Below are 24011 nucleotides of genomic sequence, written 5' to 3'. Positions count from 1 at the left end.
GTAACAAGCATGCAATGCAATATCAGTGTCTGACTCAAGCGCCCCCTCCCTCAACCCTGTGTTTCTCCTTTATTACACACTCATCCCTACTGTTTGGCCCTCAATTCTCTTCTCTCCTTCCCGTCTGTTTGTTTTTTTTTCCTTTCTTCCCTCCCTTTATGTTCTGTACGCTTCCTCTGTTGCTGCACACGTTCAGCACCCCAGAGGAGCTTTCCAATATTCTCAAAACTCAGACCCAGATAGAAAAATATGAGTTCAAGGCATCTGTATAAAGATGGTGTTCATAAAACCTTGTCAAAGCGAGGCCTTGGTTTGCTGTTAAAGTTGGACAAATGCTTTTATATACGTATCTAAAGGCTTCCAAACAGCATTTTTGTTAACTGATTAGAACCAACTAGACAGTTGTTTATAAATAATAACTGTCTAATCATTTTCAAAGTCAACAAAAATGCTGTTAGCAACCCTTTATTACATTGGATACTTAAAGATAAATAAATAAATTGAGGGTTTTAATATATGTTTTTAATATATATATATTTTAATATACACTTTTATAGATATTTTAAAGTGTCCTTGTTACATATTCTACATTTATTACTTACTGTAGTAAATTATTATGCATAATTACAGGCTACTAACACTAAATTGGATGTAGTTTTGACTATAAATCTATAGTATGCTAATAATGATTTATATGGAGATGCACTGATATGGAGATGTTGGATGATATCGATAACTCTTTATATTTCGAAGGCAGCAATCAAACCTGAAGTGGATCAACTGGCTGAAATAATCTTTTATATATTTTATTGTTTATTTATAGAAAAAATATCTGTATACAGATGAATGATTCTTTTGATTGCTATTGTTATCTGCCATTTTTTTTTAACTTTTGTTGATTTATAATTGATAACTGTTTTCAAAGTCAACAAAAATGCTGTTAGCAACTCTTATTACATTAGATATTCAAAGATAAATAAATAAATAGAGTGGAGTTTGCATGTTCTCCCCATATTCGTGTGAGTTTCCTCCGGGTGCTCCGGTTTCCCCCACAGTCCAAAGACGTGCGATACAGGTGAATTGGGTAAGCTAAATTGTCCGTAGTGTATGAGTGTGATTGAGTGTGTGTGGATGTTTCCCAGAGATGGGTTGCAAGTTGGTGGTTCATTCCGCTGTGGTGACAACCCGGATTAATAAAGGGGCTAAGCTGAAAAGAAAATGAATGAATGAATTAATGAAATAGAATGGTTTATGGTAATATATGGTTATATATTTATATATATATATATATATATATATATATATATATATATATATATATATATATATATATATATATATATATATATATATATATAATTAAAAATGAATTATTAAAATTATTAATAATTCAATTTATTTAAATATATTTTAATATAACATAATATAATATAATATAATATAATATAATATAATATAATATAATATAATTATCCATTCATTCATTCATTTTCTTTTCGGCTTAGTCCCTTTTTTAATCTGGGGTCGCCACAGCGGAATGAACCGCCATAAAACAATTATATAAAGTAATAATTTAGAATATATTTTAGAATATACTGTAAAATACTTTATTTGGCTGATAACAATAGCATTAAAAATAATCATTTATCTGTCTATACAGATATTTTCACCAATATTTAGGGCATCACTTATAAATATGAAATATAATTTAATGTTTTAGATCCAATAAATATAACCTATAACAAACAAGCTCACTGATTATATGTGTTTCAGTCTAGGGCCCTCAAGTCCGAGTCTGAGATATTTGATTTTGAGTATCTAAAACCCGAAACCCGATCCGATAATACATGATTACATTTATGTTAATACATAAAAAAAGAATAAAGAAGAGCGAAGAAACAGATCCAGTATGTTGCTAAGGTTTTATTTAATTCACCTTATTTTAAAATTCAACAACTCTATTTACAAACAGCTTGAATAATCAAGTAATAAATAACATAAATTCTTCACTTTTGGACTTTAGTGCAACAGTTAATATAAAAAAATTTAATATAAAAACAAATAGCACCTCAACTTAAAATACCCGGCAGGTACTGCCAAGTTTCACTCACAGTTTGGAATGGCAATGTTGTCGTCATCAACTTTATAATACCTTCAGACCGCAGACGTCACATAACTGCAGATGTGTTAAAAAATAATGAGAATAATAATAATTATATATATATATATATATATATATATATATATATATATATAATATATCAACAGTTTCTGTATTTTGTATTTTATACTTATTTATGGTTGTGAGTTGTATTATGGGATGTTGATCTGGGCTCTGTCAACTTTTGATGTTGAAAATTCAACTCTGCAGTTTAACAAAATGACTTTTATTGACATTTTAGTAGTTTGAAATTATATAATGTACACTGTAAAACCCAACAGTCCACTTTATCAAATAAAATGAGTGTAGTTAACTCAAAAATTTACTGAAAGTTAATTCTACTCATTTGAAAAGGGTTTTGAACTCCATGTTGAAGGTAATGAGTTCATTAAATGCCTCATTACTTCAACTTAAATGGAGTAAGTTCACAGTAATCATATAGATTAGTTTTTGTAACTCAAATGGTTTGTTGCAATCTGTTTCCTCAAACGGTTTGAGTTACCTTAACTTATTGGGTTTTACAGTGCTCAGTTGGTTTGAGTTCTCACATTTATTGGGTTTTACTGTGCTCAAATTGCTTCATTAACTCAAATGGATTAAGTTCACAGTACTCATTAGGATTAGTTTTTGTACTTAAATGGCTTGTTGCAATCGGTTTCCTTAAATGGTTTGAGTTACTTTAACTTGTTGGGTTTTACAGTGTATAAGAAATAATGTATAGAGAAATAAGTCTGTAAAAGAAAATGTACTGGCAGTTTATTTTTAAAAAAATTGTACTATAATATACAACGTACAATATATCACTTCAAACTATTAAAAATGTTAGTTTAAGTCACTTTTTCAAGCTTATCAAGATTAAAAGTTATTGGAGGATAGATCAAGGTCCCATAATGCAATTCAAAACTATAAATAAATGGGGAAAAGAACAACAAAATACGTAAAACTGACAATTTTTGGATATTTGTTTTGCAGTGTGTGCTTTTCGGCTTCTAGTATGAATGAAAGAGACATTACATGAGTGCTAGCACTCCATAATACTGTCATTGTCCCATTTTAGGTCAAATTTTGAAATGAATTATTACGTTAAACATAAACATGGCTGTGTAAATAAACAGAAATATCCATGAATCACAAAATACTGGAATTTGTTCATTAAACTACTAAAGCATGTTTAATTAATCTGCTATCGGTGCATCTCTATTAAATATACAACTACACAGTAACAAAACACTGTGAAATAAAGTGTAACCAAACGTTATTTCATATGAAAATACATCTAGAGACAATAAGTTATCCACAGTAAAACTGAAATGTGAATTTAAAAAGTACTATATAGAGGATCATTTTGATTTCATGTTGGCTTCACAATAAAACGGAATGAATAAATCCAAACAGGTTTCATGAACAACCATTTCCAGAGGAGCTTTTATAGAAATGCAGTGTGTCTTAACTCTATTTTCCAGGCATGCTTTATGCAACAACTACAAGCTCATACTTCTCTGTTTTCAGGATTTTGTATACAGTACAGAATAATGCATGTCATGGGCTCTCAGAGGGGCAGAGATTTCATTTTCTGAACATGTTTAGCCAAAAATCTTAAGTACCTAGTGTTGCACGGGGTGGTTTTTGTCCTAAAAGTGGCCAAAAGTTCTCCCCCTCGTTTCGTTTGATGCACTTTATGTGAATTCCTGGCAGACAGAAAAGCAGCCACAGCACTGCCCTTCCCAAGCTGCCTATAGTCTGATTTCAGCCATCTGAATGTTTTTAGAATGACATCTTATGCACCTCAGCGCCCATAAAAAAGGTTTATATATATATATATATAAAGGGATAGTGCTCCCAAAAAATATTTCTCTCATCATTTACTCACTCTTGTGACCCAAAATGACTTTCTTTTCTTTCAAAGAGCACAAAATGAGATGTTTAGTAGAATGTCCAAGCTGCTTTATGGTCTGAAAAACCAATTATTAAATATCAGTCATCTTAGTGTTTGTGGTGTTGAGATTATTCGCACACTATAGTCACTTTTTGAGGGTCTCGGACCTGTAGGCATTTTCGGTCAGCAGATCATGTATGGAATTATGGTTATTTTAACCTAGTCTTTAGACCCTGGCTTGGAATCGTTACTTAGAAAGGTTACAACTACTACTTCCTTTCAAAATCAGGTAGTGAACCTGCACTATCTTTGGTGGAGGCAGACCCATTCCTTTATATACGGAGTCCCATCTGCACACTGTGTATTTATGTGGACCACACATAAAATATCACTCATTCTCAGCAGCTTTTTGCCTATTTTTGAGGTTGGCAGAAGGGAAGTGCTGTCTTTAAACAGAGATTGGCCCACTGGACAGTGAATGCCATCACCTTTGTGTACTAATACCAAGGCAAGCCATCCCCCATGGATGAGAGTGCACCACATTTACATTTATGCATTAAGCGGATGCTTTTATCCAACTTACACTAACTTTTATAGCAACTTACACATACCCATGAACACATACCTAGAGTAGTGGGCTGCTCTGGGAGCAGTTGGGGGTTCAGTGCCTTGTTCAACGAAATCACCGCAGCCATGGTATTAAGGTGATTATTCACCCCACCAACACCCCTGCTGCTACTGGGACTCAAATCTGTGACCTTTGAATCCCATTAGGCCACAGCTGCCTTTTACAGTCTTTGAGTGAAGCCATTTTCCTCCCGTTTACGAGGTAATGCCAGTCAATTGAGAGAAAATTAGCTTGGTGTCAATGCTTGCTGCACCATTCTCCCTCACCCAGAGATGTGTGCACTTGTATTGCTCTGCTAGTGGGTTCCACACTATTGAGCCCTAGAGAGTTCCTCCAAGGCCATTGTCTTAGCAAGAAGTTGGGTGCAAGCCCATTACATTATGTTGTATCCCTGCTTGGTCAACCCTGCATTTTGGAGATCTTTGCCTCGTATGCTCAGTTCCCTCCCAGTAAAACCAAATAGGTTTAGTTATTCACATAAAGTCCAAAATGGCATTCCTGACTGGATAAACTTGTGTCTACCCTTCCAGTAATCCATATTACATATGCAGTAGTCCTCTCTGTCAGGGCTAGCCCATGTGCACTGTCACGATATCCCCCCTCTGGGTAGTATGTGGCCTCTGTGGCATCCTTCTTGGACTGTCAACATATTGTCATATTCTAAAATCCCTAGCCTCAGCTTAGCTAGGTAAAAACTTGTTACACCCTTCATACAATTTGAAAACTCCCATAACATGGTAATTATGTCTGGGGACTTTGTAAAGTTATCTCTTCAGTAGGACTTGTCCACTCACTCTAGATGCTTGGCAAACCTCGTGCCAAATCCAGTAGTGTGGTTCAGTAGCCAGTCTGTTTGTCGACATTACTCGAAGTGAACCACTGACAAAATTCACAGTTACATACAGTATGTAGCCTTCATTTCCTGAAGGAGGGAATGGAACCATTGTGTCACACCTTGAATTGCCAAAGCTGAGCTGAGCCAATTAGCAATAATGTAAAAGTCCTGATATGATTAAACTAAAGTTCTTTTTGTTCTTCGTTTAGGCACAAAAAAAAGTTAGAAAAGTGACAGTATACTTTTTTCAAATCTTCCAACACCTGCAGTAGGCGAAATTCCCACGTACCCCCTAAAACACAGCAGCGATGGCAGTTATGAGAGAACAGTTTCATAAACATGTCAGCCTTTTTTCAGTCTGTCGCACGACACCATGGCACACCAAATCTTTTTATTGCTTTCTGTTTGCTGTGGACAGACATTGAATAGAACAACGTTTATAACTTGTGTGTGACCCCCTCGAGTCTTTAAACACTCCCTGCAAGCTATCGTACAGGTGCGGATACATCTTTACCAGCTCTGCTACTCAAGCCTCCAGTACAGTTTATTCATGATGCTAACCTGGTGTTGTACAAGTCTCCTGTCTTGTGGCATAAACGCCACAGACCAATGGTAGCCCAAAGGTGTTTGGAGCCAAAACAAACTCCCTTAAAGATTTGCTTTGGTGAGCTGTATGTCGAATGTCTGAAACTTACTCAAAGCGAACTTTATTTTGGCCAGATTTAGTTCAAAATTACGTAATTTTTTATCTTGTTCTTTCATTTAATTTGAAGTATATTGGGGCCTTAATGTTACATCTTACAAGTGCACCTTATACGCTCCAAATTTGAGGAGTGGCTACTGACTTTTTGGTTTTGGTAACGTGTATTTATATAGCGCATTTATTTTGTATCGCCATACAATCGAAGCGCTCCCCAATCATGAGGGGGAGGGGTCTCTCAACACCACCACCAGTGTGCAGCAACCACTTGGATGATGTGACGGCAGCTTCAGGAAAATAACACCAGTGCACAAACCACACACTAGCTATTGGTGATAGAGAGTGATTGAGCCAATTCGGTGGATGGGTATGATTAGTAGGCCATGATGTGTAAGGGCCTTTGAAGGGAATTTTGCCAGGACACCAGGGTAACACCCAACTCTTTACGAGAAGTGCCATGGGATTTTTTAATGACCACAGAGAGTGAGGACCTCAGTTTAACATCTGACAGTATAGTGTCCACTTTCCTTTACTGGGGCATTAGGACTCACACAGACCACAGGTCTAGTGCCCCCTACTGGCTTCACTAACACCACTTCCAACAGCAACCTAGCTTTCCCATGTGGTCTCCCTTCCAGGTACTGACCAGGGTCAGCCCTGATTAGCTTCAGTGAGTAACCAGTCTTGGGCAGCAGGGTGATATGGCTCTGGCAAGTGCTACGTGAATCCTCATTTAGTCAGTTCACATAAAGTTTCAGGTCCCTCCTTCAGGGACCAAGATTTATATACATAAACAAGTAGTTTTCTTGAGAGTCTAAGGCCCTATTCCAATTTTACCCCTTAGCCCAGGCATGTCCAAGCTCGGCCCTGGAGGGCCGGTGTCCTGCAAAGTTTAGTTCCAACCCCAATCAGACACACCTGGGCTAGCTAATCAAGCACTTACTAGGCTTTCTAGAAACATCCGTGCAGGTGTGTTGAGGCAAGTTGGAGCTAAAATCTGCAGGACACCGGCCCTCCAGGACCGAGTTTGGACACCCCTGCCTTAGCCCTTCCCCTTACCCCTACCCCTAGTTTTGCTCATTCACGTGAAGGGGTAGGGGTGTCCCAATTCTCTTTAGGTGTAGGGTTAAGGGGAAGGGTTAGATACCCCTCGAAAGGGAGATTTTTCAGGAACACACTTGAAACCAAGGGGTAAGAAAATTGTCCAGAATACACCAGCCACGACGGCAGCATAGCTGCACCCGGAAGTCATTATTACGAATTTTACGACAAACAAGCATATGTTTTAATACATTCATAAAAGCATTTGTGTTTTACCGGTTAAAAAAAAATTATTATAAATTGTTATTAATAACTCTTGTATAGCAGTCCCACAACATTCTGTCACTCGATGACACACGAATAAACTGTCAGAAAAGTCTAGTGGCTGGGAATGAGCTTTTTACAGTGTCTGGTATAACGCTAATGTTGATTTCTTGTGTTTACACTGATGAATATGGCCAGGGTATAAATACACAGTACAGTTATGTTCTTCTGGCCACATTTTATCGCCATGATGACATGATATCGTTGCCTTCAGTGATTTCCTGAACATAAATACCATAAAATAAAGCAACTGGAATAACTACAGCAGTCGCCATCGTCAATCTCATATGAAGGAAGAGATCGCGATGACATATGATGAGGTGTACAGTTGCTGTAATGATGTCCCATTTCTTAGGGGTAAGAAATGAAGCCCCTCCCCTTCACACTCGGTTTCAAGAGGGAAGGGGAAGGGGTAAGGGTACAAAAATAGAATTGGGATTGGGCCTAAATGAACTATGCTTATAGATCTTCATGAACACACACAGTCATGGACAGAGAACAACAGCCAGGTTTTTTGTTCAATAATAAATTTTATTTGGTTTTGTTTATCACCATGCCCAGTCATACTAACCCAGAACGCATGCAATACAGAGCATGTCTTCTATGAGACATCTATGCTGTGATTTTGTATACTCAAAAAAACATGATGCTTGTCACTATTGACAGCCCTAATATTAATGAGTAGGAGTAAAAATTGTATTTAAAAAAATATATTTTCGTGATCCAAAAACGGAATAGCATATAACTAAAGAACAACCCCAGAGTGAGTAAATTGTGAGATGTTTTGGGTGAACTATCCCTCCTCCAAATAAATGAGATGCTTTAGAAAGTTATCAAATAGACCTTAATGAAGTGTTTTAGTCTGAGTGGGTTTTCGGACCTGGTTTAAAGGCTGCCACTGATGCAGCGCTTGTCTGTTTTGTATGTATGTGTGTCTCTGTGTTGTACATGTGTTTGTCTGTGTGTCTCCGTCTGCATATGTGTGTGCTTGTCCATGGCTCTCGTTCATTCAGAGGCTGAGGAGCTGTACCAAAAACGAGTGCTGACGATAACTGGCATCTGCGTGGCTCTGCTGGTGGTTGGCATCGTGTGTGTGGTGGCATACTGCAAAACCAAGTAAGCCAGAGGGAGCTGTGCACATGTTCACACATTAAATTAAAAAAGCACTTCCAACCCTGAGTGGTAGAAGCAGAGCTCAAAAGTCAATCAGTCGTAAAGATAAATGGGTCAAATATAAGATGACACGGTTTGGCGTCTGCACCAAAAGCCATTTCTAAAAGTTTAAATAGATGAAAAATGTATTAAATGCAAGTTAAGAGTCTACTTTGATCTTTTACTTTGAAGTAAAATGTCAAAATATGAATGAAATAATGTTTAAAATGTGAAAAAACTGTGCTCCTGATGAAAAAAATGAAAGTAAAACTTGAGTAAATAAAGGATAGTGGCAAAGAATGATTTTAAATGCAAATAAATTAGTATTGTGCTGCTGCTATGTGATATTTAAATACAGTTCTTCAATAAGTTATCAAATTATTCTTATGCTAATGTAAACATACCAGTTTTCTGACATTTAGCATTTTCATAAATCATCATAAATATTTAATAGGTCTTACATTCTAAAGTACAGGAAAACACCTTTTTAACTTTTCAATATACCAGTAAATTATAAATAAATAATATATAAAACATTTATTTAATCAAATTAAAACATATATATCAGTAATATCACACTCAGTGGGATGTGGCTGTATATCGGCACTAGTGGGTGACGTGCGTTGGCTCGAGGCCACAGGCTGAATGCCTTAGTGCCCCCCAAAAGTGCCGACATACAGCCACATCGCACTGCTATGAGTGTGATATCGTATTTATACAACAGTTCAATGGCATAATTGTGTGTATAGAAAAGAAAATCAAACACGGAGAGTCTCAAAAACCCTTTTGTCCGAAGAACTACTTTCTTCCGCCACGCATTCACATCTACAGCTGACGTCAGAACAGCAGAAATTGTTGCTCATTCACAAACGTCACTTTAGAGCTAGTGTTTGAATGATTCTCTAGCGTAATATCTAAGGTAAAGACAAAACAGGTGATTTTGCTCACATTTTAAGATTATAAGGCTGAACGGCATGAAATGCCATCAGTCTACAGAGATTTCCCAGTATTTCTCTGTTTCAATTGGGAGATCACATTAATTAACCCCAAAAAAACCAAAGCAAAGCAAACACGACCAGCTTACTATGGTATAAATACAACACTACAATGTACAAAAGACAGAGATTGACTCAGATTGTCACTTACCTGATTTACAATGATTTGTTCAGTTGTAATTTGACATTTATGATGAGAAAATCCTTTTTTGTCCCTCTAAGGACTTATTATGCGGTCTCTGTCACCATCTTGTGGCGGAACGTTAACCGTCACTTTCTTTGGTCTGCTCAGACAGGCTAATGGCAGCCTGTCTCCGATGCTCTGAATGCACTGAATGCACTGAATCCGATGCTCCGAAATTATGAATATTTAAAACAGGCAGTATCCTTATAAATAAGCTGCATAGTTGCAATCTAAACAACTACATTCTCACCTAAAAAAGCTTCAAAGGTACATTATGTTGTCCAACAGCTGCAATATTTGTCAAACTGTAGTTAGATTATTGATCTGCTGACACTCTATGTGGGCGGAGTGTTATTTGCAGAATATAGCATGCCTATCAGCCAATCAGATTCAAAAGCCAAACAGAACTGTTGTATAAACCTGTATATTCTATAAGGATGTCTTTAATTAAACAAATGTGATAGTTGATAATGTTATTTGCTAATGTTTATATTTAAAATAATTGTATGTACCAACCAAAGTCCATTTAAGGCAAGTAAATTCACTCTGTGGCCATCTTTGAAACGCCTCTCGGGCAGTATGTTGTCTGAATGGGGAAACATCAAATTCTCTCTAATTCACAATAGAAATCACCAATAAAATGAAACAACAACTCTCTCTTTGGTTTCTCTTTGGTTTCATTTCTTAATGCCCCTCCTCTGGACAATCCTTAATCTGTAGTGATCGCTGATTGGCTCCTGTCCTTGAAGGCGGGGCTTTATTCATCATATGACAGTTACACTTTTCCCTATTCAAAACAATATGAGTGGCATGTCTTGTGTATTCTATAGTGTTTGGTACCAACTCAAGTATCATTTGTATATACCAATAATTTGGATTATTATAACAAACCCAACTATAGCGTTAAATAACTAAATGATTAGAGTGACATGTCTTGTGTATTCTATAGTCTTTGGTGGTACATACTAGAGTAATTTAATTTTAAAGGTAAAAATGACATGACACAGTTTGGCGTCTGCACCAAAAGCAATTTCTGAAAGTTTAAATAGATGAAAAATGCATTAAATGCAAGTTAAGAGTCTACTTTGATCTTTCAATTAAGTAAAATGTCAAAATATTAGTGAAATATTGTTAAAAAAATAATAATTTTGTGCTCCTGATGAAAAAATGAAATATTTAAAAACCTTTTTTTAAAAATGAAATAATGATTTTAAATGCCAATAAATTAGTATTGTGCTGCTGCTATGAGATATTTAAATAAAGTTCCTCAATAAGTCATCAAATTATTCTTATGATAATGTAAAAGCTGGTTTTCTGACATTTTAGCATTTATATAAATCACCATAAAAATATGATAGGTCTTACATTCTAATGTACAGGAAAATACCTTTTTACCTGTTCAGTATACCAGTAAAATTGTATTTTATATAATATATAAAACATTTTTATTCAAATTAATACATGTATACCTGTATATTCAATAAGAATGTTTTAAATTAAACAAATGTGATGGTTGATAATGTTATTTGCTAATGATTTTATTTAAAATAAATGTACGTACAACCAAAGCCCCTTTAAGGCAAGTCATTTCACTGGGCGGCCATCTTTGATGGGCAGTGTGCTCTGGCGTTTTGTTTGAATGGGGAAACATGAAATTCTCCAAATCTGTTTGCCAAGCTTACTATTAAATTTTACATTAGAAATTACCAATAAAATGAAACAACAACTGTCTTTTTGGTTTTATTTCTTAATGTTCGAATCACAAAATCTGCAGAAACCCACGTCTTGTCAGAGCCCCTCCCCTGGTGAATCCTCAGTCTATAGTGATTACTGATTGGCTCCGGTACTAGAAGGCGGGGCTTCATTCACCACAAGACCGTTACACTTTTCCCTATTCAAAACTATATGAGTGACATGTCTTGTGTATTCTATAGTCTTTGGTACCAACTCAAGTATCATTTGTATGTACCAATAAATTGGATTATTATAACAAACCCAACTATAGCGTTAAATATCTAAATGATTAGAATCTAAACTTTCTTTTGAGACCAAAGGTTGAGTTTGTCCACATTTGAACCAAATATAGGTTAAGACAGGGGTGTCCACACTCAGTCCTGGAGGGCCGGTGTCCTGGAGAGTTTAGCTCCAACCCTAATCAAACACACCTGAACCAGCTAATCAAGCTCTAACTAGGTATACTAGAAACTTCCAGGCAGGTGTGTTGAAGCAAGTTGGAGCTAAATTCAGCAGGACACTTTGGACACCTCTGGGTTAAGACAACCAAGGATTTTTCAAAAGTTTGGCAAGACAGGATACTGGTTTACATCTTGTTTTATGTACAGAGTCTTTGCTGTAGTTGTATAGGTCACAGATCAGATATTATGGGTTTTTTAGGAAACAAAGAAAGAAGATGCATAACCACCTGCACCAGAACATGTGTGCGGAGCATCCAAACCGCATGCTGGCCAACGGACCCAACCATCCCGGCCCCGGGCCTGAGGAGATCCCCATGGTGGATGTGAGTCTGTCTAAATCTCTTGTTCTGCTTGTCATTATGTTTTCTTGGATATCAAGGGGGCCCCCTGGTGGTTCGGGGGGTCTACACAGCATGTATCCTCTGTGTAAAGGGAGGTTTAGCTCTGGTTCAGCAGATAAACCGGAATAAAAATGGAATAAAAAAAAACTTTTCAGGAATAAAAGTGTGATAATGCACTTATCGATCGTATATAGTTGCTTTTACCCCTAACCCTAACAGTTTTTAGTACTGACGTAGATTTAGGCTTGATTGATTGATTGATTGATTGATTGATTGATTGGGTGGTTGGTTCATTGATTGATTGATTAATTGATTGATTTGTTTGTTGATTGGCTGGTTGGTTGACTGATTGATTGATTGATTCATTGATTGATTCGTTGGTTGGTTGGTTGATTGATTGATTGATTGATTCATTGATTCATTGATTGATTCGTTCATTTGTTGATTGGCTAGTTGGTTGGTTGGTTGATTGATTGATTGGTTGGTTGGTTAATTGATTGATTGATTGATTGGCTGATTGGTTGATTGATTAGTTGGTTGATTAGTTGGTTGATTGGTTGGTTGATTTGTTGGTTGATTCGTTAATTGATTGATTGATGGGTTGATTGATTGATTTGTTGGTTGGTTGAGTGATTGGCTGGTTGAGTGATTCATTGATTGATTCATTGATTTGATTCGTTGATTGATTAATTTGTTGGTTGGTTGATTCATTCATTCATTGGTTGGTTGATTGGTTGGATGGTTGGTTGGTTAATTGGTTGGTTGATTGATTCGTTGGTTGGTTGATTGGCTGGTTGCTTGGTTAATTGGTTGATTCATTGGTTGGTTGGCTGGTTGGTTGATTGATTTGGTTAATTGGTTGGTTGATTAGCTGGCTGGCTGGTTGGTTGGATGGTTGATTGATTAATTGATTGATTGATTGATTGATTGATTGATTGATTGATTGATTGATTGGTTGGTTGGTTGGTTGGTTGGTTGGTTGGTTGGTTGAAAACTCTCAACGTTTAATTTATATAGACTGTAGCCAATGCCTAAACTATACATTGACTATCGGGGATCAAAATAATTCTGTAATATTAGTTTGTTTAATGCATATGCAAATTTATATATTTAATTAAATTATAAATCATTTAATAACCAAATGTATTTAAGTTTTCAATGTTTTGAGGGTAATGAGTGTAATATCTGACCTACAGCAACCTTTGATTGACTATTTCAGCAGATGATTATCAAACACAAATGCATTTTTGGCATAAAACAAACGGTAACAAGTGTGCATTCCTGCACCAATAAGTGGATGTATTGATATGTATGAATGTATTGATAACAGTTGTCTTAATTATTTTTGATTGATTGTAATCCATTACAGTGCGTACCTTTCTATCAAAGTTATCTGACATTATCAAGATGTAGTTCTGACACTGTTTATCTCTGAGTTTGTCATATTTTATTACCATTTTCTAAACTGTAGCAAATAAACTATGACATAATGTGAGAAATGTTGCTGTCTGAATAGTTTTTGGTTTGTCATCCAGCTTTCTGTTTTTATTGCAGTATATATCTAAGAACGTCCCGGCAACTGAACGAGTAGTACGACATGGAACTGAAACATCAGGCAATTTCTCGGGCAGCCGAATGTCGTCACGATCCCACCACACCTCCACAGCGTCTCACACTTCCAGCCACCGGTACTGACCTCTGTCAATATGTCCATAAATATATCTGTCTCCTACTGTACTCCATATCCTCCACTCATCTGTCTCTTTAGCTCCTCATTTGCCTACTCAACTAACTTAATTTATATCTACCCATCCATTGTTGTATTTTGTTTGTTTAATGGAAATATATAGTACATATAAAAGAATATATCATTTTACAGAATTACCATTTTTACAGCATCTTTAATAAATGACCATGAGGGACTTTTAAGAGGCTGCACTCAGAGTAAAAATAATCAAATAATGTAGGGGAAAAAATACATCAATTTATAATAATTGATTTACAAGTGAATAATTAATATTTGAATACAATTGTACTAGCTTAAGTTTTGTAAAAATTCAAAATGGGTTGCTTTTTCGTCTTTTTCTAATAATTTTTTTTATCTTATTTATGTTTTACTTATTTAAAATTTGAGATTTTTATATATTGTATTTTTTCCACTACTAAATAAAACAACACATGTTATGTTGACATCTTTTAAATTACATTTTTATTTGATAAATTCAGGGTTTTTTTGTTTTTAATAGTGTTGAATCTGAACTTTTATGTTTATGTTTGTTTTAACCTCAGTAATTTTGTTGTATTATTATTATTATTGTTTAAATATGTCTAAAGTAATTACATTTAGTTTGTTTTTAGTATTTTCAAATGTAACATATTACAATTAGTGTAAAATAAAATAATGATTTTGTTTTATTTTATTTCAAATACATCACTTTAATAGAGGATAGTTTAGTTTTAAGTAACAATCATTTATAAACAGTGATTATGAGATAAAATAATTTGTGTTTAAATATATATTAGAATTTAATTTATTTCAGCGATGAAAAAAGCACGTTATTACTCCAGTCTACAGAGTCACACAATCCCACAGAAAATTATTCCATTAAGCGGATTTGCTAGTCAAGACAAAGTAAAGATACTTTAAAACGATTTTGAATAATCCTTAATATTTGTATGGACACTGCAATACAATCTTTCATTATTCTTTGATAAACAGAAAGTTCAGTTGTTTAGTCAGGTCAAGTTGAGCTTTATTGTTATTTTGCTACATTTGTGGACATAAAGTGGAACGAAATGTCGTGTTTCATAGCACCACAGTGCTACATGAATAAACATAATTATATATATAAACAACACCAGATGTAAGATACATTTTTAAACCGTTACATGACTAATATACTGGAGCAGATATCTAACTATACATATACAATAAATAGTTAACTATACACATAACCTAAGACAGACTATACAAGTACTTTAGACAAAACAGAAACAATATTGTGCAAAAAAAATGGTATTTAAGGTTGAAAAGGCAATAGCGCGGACATGATTTTTGGTACATTCACAAATAAACATTTTCCTTATTGAGATGGAGTTTAAGGGTGCTTTCGCACTTTGGTCAATTGCCTGGTCCGAACCCAAGTTCGACTTTCCCCCTTTGCCACCTTCTCGGTTGGCTTGTGTTCACACTGTATTTTTTCCTTCTGAAGCTGAACCCTGGTACAGTTGTGTCATCAAGCTGCTGTCGTGTACAGCTACAGTAGGTGATGGCCACAAAAGCCAAGGTGCCAAAATGGAAAAATGTACGCACATCACGGTCATTCAGCTTTTACTGAATCTATTGGTTTTGGTAACACAGGGAGAGGCTTTTGTCTTTCTGCCGCCAAAATATTTAAAACATTCAGAACATCACGTGATGTCTGCAGAAGTTTTGGAGGATACAAGAAGATCACTGTGTGTGCACTGGGTCAGTCCCACTTGTTGCCAAGATAATGTTAGGTGATACACAGACATACATACGAATGAACATTATGAAAACTTACGTTTGTTGTACAGTTGGCGGATCACTTCCATTATTTGGTACAATTGCATTCATATCAGAAGTGAACCGTATCAATGTTTGCGCAAACCATACCCCAGACCACCTCTTTCAGGCGTACTTGGGAACAGTTCGCACCCGAGTTCTAAAGACATCGTTCACACTAACTAAACGTACCATACTTTTACATCAAACGAACCCAGGGGTGGACCAAAGGTGCTAGTGTGAAAGAACCCTAAGGGGTCGATCACACCGAACACATTTTTACGTTCCAAAAACACGAGGCGCACCTTTTTGTTGACTGAATCGCCTGCCTATTGAGCGCGAGTGTTGCTGTTGATTGTAATTATAACATTTAATAATATTGTGAAATTCAAGATTTGTGAGTCATACAGCCCCTGAAACCCCGCCTCTGATTTCCTTTGATTGGAGCGTGAAAAAGATGTGACTGAGGTAACGCGTTTTTCCGCTCAGAGCTAAAATGTGAGGCACAGCAGGCAGTTAAAACGTGAGGCGTGCAGGGTGCATAAGCAGCACGCAAAACACTTGTGGCCATTAGTAAACGTTCAAAACAGGCGCCTCTCAATGCCAAAAGCGTTCTGTGTGATCGGCCCCTAATTATAGTGTCCAGTGCATATAGAGAGAAGAGTGTTTCTACAGGTGGTTTGTCAAGCCCACTCACCTGTGTGAGGCACACTCAGAAATGTACAATGTTTTTTATAGAGATATGGAGTGATTGTAAGCGTCTGGTGCATAAATAGATGAAAATGTGCATTTTCTACAGGTGGTTTGTTCAGCCCACTTACCTGTGTGAGGCGCACTTAGAATTTATATGAGAGTTATTTAGAATTTTTGGTGTAGCATTATAAATGTGTTCACAATAGCTTTTGATCAATTTAATTCATCTTCACATTTTAAAATAAAATGTAAAAAATACTATTTGATTCTTCATAACCCTCCCACATTCCCCTCAGATATTTGTCGTTTTCTTTGCTTCTCAGGCACGAGGAGCGCACATGGAGTATGGAGCGGACGGACAGCATTCACTCAGATTGTCAGTCGGGGGCGCTCTCCTCCTCCGTCGGCACCAGTAAATGCAGTAGCCCGGCGTGTATGGAGGCTCGTGCCCGCCGTGCTGCTTACTGTGGTTATCCTGATGCCTCACACTGCTCTCTGCAGTATGGAGACTCGTATGACTCCCTGCGGGACTCGCCTCACAGTGACAGGTGAGTGAAAGGGTAGGATGATGATGAAAAGCCTTTTATTTGTCATAAATACTTTTACATGTAGTGAAATTAGACAACACCCCACCAAATCATGTTGTACCGCAGCTAGTTTCTCCCTGATGTTTTCAATTTGCGGTCTAGAGCCACAGTCCCAACAGTACCAACAACCCTGCTCATCTTTTCAATCCAGCCAGCCAGCTTGGTGGGGTTTTGAGCCGCACTGATCGCTTTTATCAATCGTCGATACCCCAGGGCCCCGCCTAAGCCCATTAGCAGATACCCTGTTATCAAAGTTTCGAATAGATAGATATCTTCAATATCCTCCAGGAACAGAGCAGCCAGGCACACAGCACGTCACTTCTCCCACTTGTCCATCATGTATCCAGCTGCAAATGTCCCCACAGGACAGTTGGGTTCCCCCAAACCCAGACTTTTCGTCGAGAAGATGGTGTCAATTGTGTTCAGAGACCATCAATTCCATAATTTCTTATTTGTTTGGAGAGCAGGGCAAGGAGAGCCTCAGATATAGAATAAGACGAGACAAAAGGAGAGATATGGGAGGGAGAGGAAAAAAGTGCGACCGCCTTCGCCGAGAGCCAAAGAAGAGCTTCACAGATAAAACAGATGATGGATGGTCAAACGACAGCATGTTGTCTGTCCTGCAGCTTAAAGGTGCTGTATGTACAATTTTGACTAAAGATAATATGTTTGCAGATATTTAGGAGACATGGTAAGTGAACATATTTGTTTATGTGAAAAACAATGCTAAAGTCAGTTATTTTACTTCGAAAATGAACATTCGTGTCGGAATTTCTGTCTTTGTTTTGGTTTTTGAAACTCTCCCCACTCCCAGTTTAGCCAAATATATTTCAGCTCAGCTTGCCTTAATGGAAAACAGTGAATTCAGTTTAGCCAACTTAGCAACTTTATCACAATATTTAGCAACTTTTCAGACCACCCTACCGACAGATTTTCATATAAACGTCTACAGACGTTTACTGGTTTTGTTGGAGACTTTCAGAGACTGTTGTTAAATAAATTTATATCCCTTTTTTTATCGACAGGTAGCAAAGTAGTGTGCCAAATCACTACTACACTGTTAAGTTCACTCAAAAGTGAAAATATGCGGTTTTACTCATCTTCAAACCAGACAAGATTACTTTGTCCTTTAAGAGAACATTTACGAATAGTTTATTAGCTGGAACTGTTGTCCTTGGTGGTTGGTTAATAGCATAACTGTCACTTTGAGAGTCAAATAAGGATGTAAAAAAACTAAATGAATGCCTGTAGGTTAGGGTTTTAGGGTTTCGGGTTCCTCTCAGCACAGTAAAGCAATTGGACTGTGCAAAAAAAAAAAAAAAAACTGAAATTGATTTACTTTATTATTACCTTTGCTGCATAGCTGTGGCAAATAGTTTGGAATGCGCTCACAACAGTTTGGACCATGTGCTTTCTGTCACATTAGCTGACACATATTAACTCTTTAACAGGCATCGTAACTACCATGTTAACTTCTTGTCTATGTGTCATAAAAATGTCATATGTCATAAAAACAAATTACATTTGCTTGGAGTGGTGTCATCAACTCAAAAACAACATTTTTATAGAGTGCAAGTTAACTCATTTCAATGAGCCGCGCAGCACCACTCATTTCAGAATTCTAAAAATAGGTTTCTATCAGGGTACACACACCGGCGACGCAAGTCAGCGGCTGTCTGCGACGCCCAGCCACGACTCAGGACACTGTTCATATTTCTGCTGCACCACAGAGTGGCATCTGATTAGTTTCATGTTAAATATCATGCGAATGTGCGCGTCTGGTGTGTGATACTTTTAACTGTCATGTGCGCACCGTGTCACGGCACTGAACGGCACTTCTGGTGTGCGACCTGCTTTATTCATTTTAATTAGCTCTCTGTTTTTGTTGGATGATTCATGCAAATACGCTGGTTAAGTAAAAGATTCACATAATTTCTCACAAATGAAAAAAAAAAATCTAGGGTAAAAGTCAAATGCTTTTACCCTATAATTAAAAAAAAAGATATTATTATTTTGAAAAAATCAGAATGCATCCTATAACATACAATGCATTTACACAATTTTACAGATCTTGAAATTTTGATTGGTAATGTGGTGTATATTTAAAAATTTTCCCCATTCTCTGTATTGGCCCTCATGGGTTTGTTGCCCTGGGCAAAATTTTATCTGGAGCATCTTACAGTACAGCTAGTAATATCACTAGTCAATGACATGCAAACTACCTTTTGGAATTGGCTTTTTCAGGATTTTAGAGAAAACTTTGGGTGTTCAAACAAGGTCTTACAACCAACTCAGATCTTTTAACAAACATATATAAAAAAATGTGTTGTGATTCTTAAAATACCAATATGTATGTGTATGTATATATATATATATATATATATATATATATATATATATATATATATATATATATATATATATATAATACTATTGTCTTGTGAAATAAAAACCTTAAAATATGTAATACTAATATTTATCTCCTAATTTCTTTACAAAACTCAGTTTAAAAATTAAAGTAGGTGTGTCAAACTTACCAAACTTGTTGGCTAAATTGCCTTATATTAAACCTGTTTAATTGCAAATTTTATGTACATTATACTTGTGTATCTAGATATGATATGACTACTGCATTATGCCATAATTATCAATTTATTATGATACTTTTTTTTTTTGAAAAAACATTTTTAGGGGACAAAATGTTTTATTTATGTAGTGTCACGAACTTTATTAATTTGTTTTGTTTGTTTATTTGTTTTTTTACTGAAAAGTATCACAAAAATATCCTATAGTGTAACTGCAAAATTAAGAAAAAATATTCACATCATAAGAAAGATTTTTCACATTATCTTGAATGGGGTTCTATTTTTATGTGTAGTTGCTGTTTTAAAAGGAGCAATAGAAATAGAAAAAGAAATAGTTTCACACCAAACGCCAATGGCTTTCGCTGCCATAATGTATTAATGACTATGTTTTTAGAAATATATGGATGAAAATAATTACTGTCATTTACTAAAAACTAAAAAGCCATTTGTAAAATTAGGCTTGAGATATTAATGAATGATTTTTAAAGGTTTTCTTATTAATTTACAATAATTTATAAATGTATAGAACTATGCTTGAGACAGTCACCCCATAGGACAATTTTAAGATTTGGATTCAATGGAAGTTTCACGGAAGTCAAAGAAATGTTGAACCATTCAATGCATTTTTAATGACGTCAATACTATTTATATTTATTTTGTCATGTGTGACAGTGAAAATACAACCTTAACCAAAAACGTGGTTAATTTCCCAAACTCAGTCCTGGAAAGTTTAGCTCCAACCCTAATCAGACAGACCTGAACAAGCTAATCAAGCTTTGATTAGCTTACTAGAAATTTCCTGGCAGGTGTGTTGAAGCAAGTTGTAGCTAACTTAAGTTTGGGCACTCCTGGTGTAGACATAGCTGAGCGTGCATTTGAACTTGGTTTCAAAAAACAATCTAATCTCATTTGGGACCTCCTATGGATGGATTTGCATTTTCACCTCTTCCACAGACTGGCCCTTTCCCGCTGATCTCCTCTCATATTTTTGTATGTCTCCCCGCAGGTACGTGTCTGCTCTGACCACGCCTGCTCGTCTCTCGCCAGTGGACTTTCACTCCTCACTGCCCCCGCAGGTGCCTACCTTTCAGATCACCACACCCAACGCCAGCCACGCCCTGTCCCTGCCGCCCGCCGCCTCGGCCATTGCAATGGCGGCCTACTCGCCTGATGACGACCAGCCCCTGCTGCACCGCTACCGCCGCTCCCGGCGGCCGTATTATGCAGCGGAAAGCACGGGCTCCCTCCCGTCCAGCCCATACCGTTTTGTGGACGATGAGGATTACGAGACCACACAGGAATACATGTCCTCCCGAGAGCAGCCAAAAAAAAGCAGCGGCAGCCGGCGTTGGCGCAGGAGATCGCGGATCAACGGGCACACTCCAGGCCCCAGGAACTACAGCTCTCAAAGCTGCCTGTCAGACAGCGAGTGGGAGGACGAGGAGGTCGGTGACCTCGGCCACGGCGAGAGCACGCCATTTCTCAGTATGCAGAACATGAACGCCACCGAACCGGCCACCATCTACCGACCCAACGACACGCGGACTTTCAGCAACACGGGACGCTCAGGCTCCCGACCTAATGTGCAGGCCAACAAACTGACACAGTCGCGGTTCAGACCGGACAATGCACCCCTTTAAAAAAGATCAACGAGAGACGGACGGACTTGCGTAGTCGCGCAAAACAAATGATATGCTATAGACCTGCACCTATGAGAAATATTTTTTATTTTATATAACAGAAAGATATTCTAAACAAATGAAATATTTATTTTCATTTCAGCAAAAATTGTCTACTAGCTAGCAGCAAAGACTTTTTTTATAGGGGGAAAAACTATTTATATGTAATTCCTTTTTTTGATTTACAGCATTATGAAGAAGAATTACGTGCCAATTTTTTCACGAGTTAGAAATAGAATAATATTGTGGTGCCTTTTGCTGTTTGCCGACGAGGGAGGTTCAGTTGACTTTTTGTAGCCTTTCTTAAAAACAGACTCTTGGGTTTTATAGACATGTTTGTTTGTTTTTTGGTTTGTTTTTTTCTTTGTTAGTTTGTTTCGTTCGTTCAGGATCTCCCCATTTGAACTGTGATATTATTCAGACACCATGCAATATCGAATCACTTCTGTGTAAGGTGTTTGTTTACATTAGTAGGATTCACACGCACACACATAACCAACGTTAAATCGCATCGGATGCCGAATTCGTACGCGCATCCGAGCGCCATTTGCGTTCAACTTCAGTTTCGACGTTTCTCCGTTTCTTTTCTCTCAACTGGTCGTCGCATATTGTTTCCATTGAAACAGAGGTACGCAGGAGTTCACAGGGCATGACGCTGGGTCACAGTATCAGCCCTGGTGTTCAGGGTTTTCCAAATGGTGGTCTGTGCGTCCAATGAATGTGTTTACACTTCTGTCCGTGTGCGTGAGAATATCGTTGAACCTCAGTGTAAACGTATGTGTCTTTGTGTACGCGGTTTCGTGCGAGAACATGTTCCGTTCGTGCGTTCGAGTTGTATTCGTCTTCAGGTTAACGTTTCGAGCGCGTGTGCGTGTTGTGAGTGTCGACGTGCGCCTGTGTGTATACTTGTATGCTTGTACTCTTTTAAGGATGTTGGCTTTGTCGAAGGGGAGCTCCGTTATGTTACCGAGTTAACGCAAATGGGTTAAACTGCCCCCTTGTGGTGACATGAGCTCATTGCACTGTAACCTTCCTTCCTTGTGTAGTCGTTGGCCTGCGGAGGAACCAATCCAGCCTGATTCTAGCCTACACGGACCTACATCTCTCTCCCACACGTTCCCATTCCTATGCCAGCAGCTTTAAGCCGCACTGTGTCTCAGGACTTTTCATCGAAAACTGCATTACCCATAAAACAGATCCATTACTGCCCGTCTTGTCTGCGTCATGCTGGGAAGACGACGAAGAACGATATACGACCAGATGTGTTTGTCTGCGAACGATCCATGTTCTGTTGGCTTTCCTTTTGTTTTTGGTAGGGTCGTTCCAAGTCTGTGTTCTCTCTTTTTCTCTCTCTCTCTCTTTGACACATCTGTATGCAAGTTGGAGACTTGCTTGAAGCAATGCGTGTTCGGCTACTAGACGTGCTACTTTAGGTGGATTATAAAGTGTAAACCCCCTTGTTCCAGAAGCCCAGCAACCTACATTTAAAAAAAAAAAGACAAACCGTCCACCCACACAACACTTACACACACACATGCAGATAAACTTACACACACTTACACACACACATGCTCAAGATTCATTCTGTGTGCACACAGTCGTTTTAAAGCACTACTCGTCTCACGGATTGATTTTCTTCCTGTTTATCTCTCTCTGTTTCTTCTGTTCTTCCTCTCTGCCTGTAAGGCGTCCCTCTCTCTGCATGTTCTAGTGGTTCAGATAGATGGGTGCATGGTAACCGCAGCAACTGAGTCGTATTCACACGGTGAAAGTGTAGTTTTCATTTGACATTCAGCAATAAATCCCCTTTTTCATGTTCATTCTTGACTTGGAATATGCTAGAAATTTTTGCAAGTTTTCTCAAAAAAAATAGTACTTGTAAAAAAATACAAATAAAATCAAACCACTTGTTCATATGGAAAAAATAAATCTTAATTCCTACCATTTTAAAAAATGAAATTCATCAGGATGTACGTCTGTTTCTTGGGGTCTTTATACTAACATTCATTCAGTCATTTTCCCCTCAGCTTAGTTCCTTATTTATCAGGGGTCACCACAGCGGAATAAACCGCCAGCTATTCCGACTATAGCGGATTTCCTTCCAGCCGCAACCCAGTACTAGGAAACACCTTAACATTTCACACACACAGGCCAATTTTGTTTACCCAATTCACTTATACCACATGTCTTTGGACTGAAAACACACAGAAATACCAACTGGCCCAGCTGGGACTCGAACCAGCAACCTTCTTGCTGTGTGGCGACAGTGCTAACTACTGAGCCACTCTCCTCTAAAATTTTCAGGGGAATGGTATTTCATTGTTAGTTTTTTAAGTTTGCTTAAAAGATGTTAAGCTTTTAGAGAGGAGTTATGGTAAAATTAGGATTTAGATGCTCAACAACAAAATATATACTGTAAAAAACATCCTGTCTGTCATATCACAAGGATAAAATTGTTGATATATTTAGATATAGAAGTACTTGGAGGTGTACTATGAAGTCTTCAGTA

The 24011-nt window shown here is 37.2% G+C and overlaps 1 protein-coding gene across 1 annotated transcript in view; it reads left to right on the top strand.

The window, feature by feature from the left end:
* nrg2b (neuregulin 2b) overlaps positions 1 to 23413 on the top strand; it is a 176795-nt gene extending 153382 nt beyond the window's left edge. Inside the window, exons 7-11 of the mRNA XM_056471731.1 lie at positions 8579 to 8681; positions 12291 to 12414; positions 13987 to 14120; positions 16975 to 17199; positions 20830 to 23413. Of these exons, the coding sequence (XP_056327706.1) occupies positions 8579 to 8681; positions 12291 to 12414; positions 13987 to 14120; positions 16975 to 17199; positions 20830 to 21463 (1220 nt within the window). The 3' untranslated portion in view covers positions 21464 to 23413. The remainder of the gene's footprint in view (positions 1 to 8578; positions 8682 to 12290; positions 12415 to 13986; positions 14121 to 16974; positions 17200 to 20829) is intronic.
* Positions 23414 to 24011: the final 598 nt, after the last annotated feature.

This window comes from Danio aesculapii, chromosome 14 (assembly GCF_903798145.1).
Source record: "Danio aesculapii chromosome 14, fDanAes4.1, whole genome shotgun sequence".
Classification (NCBI taxonomy): domain Eukaryota; kingdom Metazoa; phylum Chordata; class Actinopteri; order Cypriniformes; family Danionidae; genus Danio; species Danio aesculapii.
The sequence above is the reverse complement of the archived record's forward strand: the minus strand, read 5'-3'. Positions and strand labels throughout refer to the sequence as shown.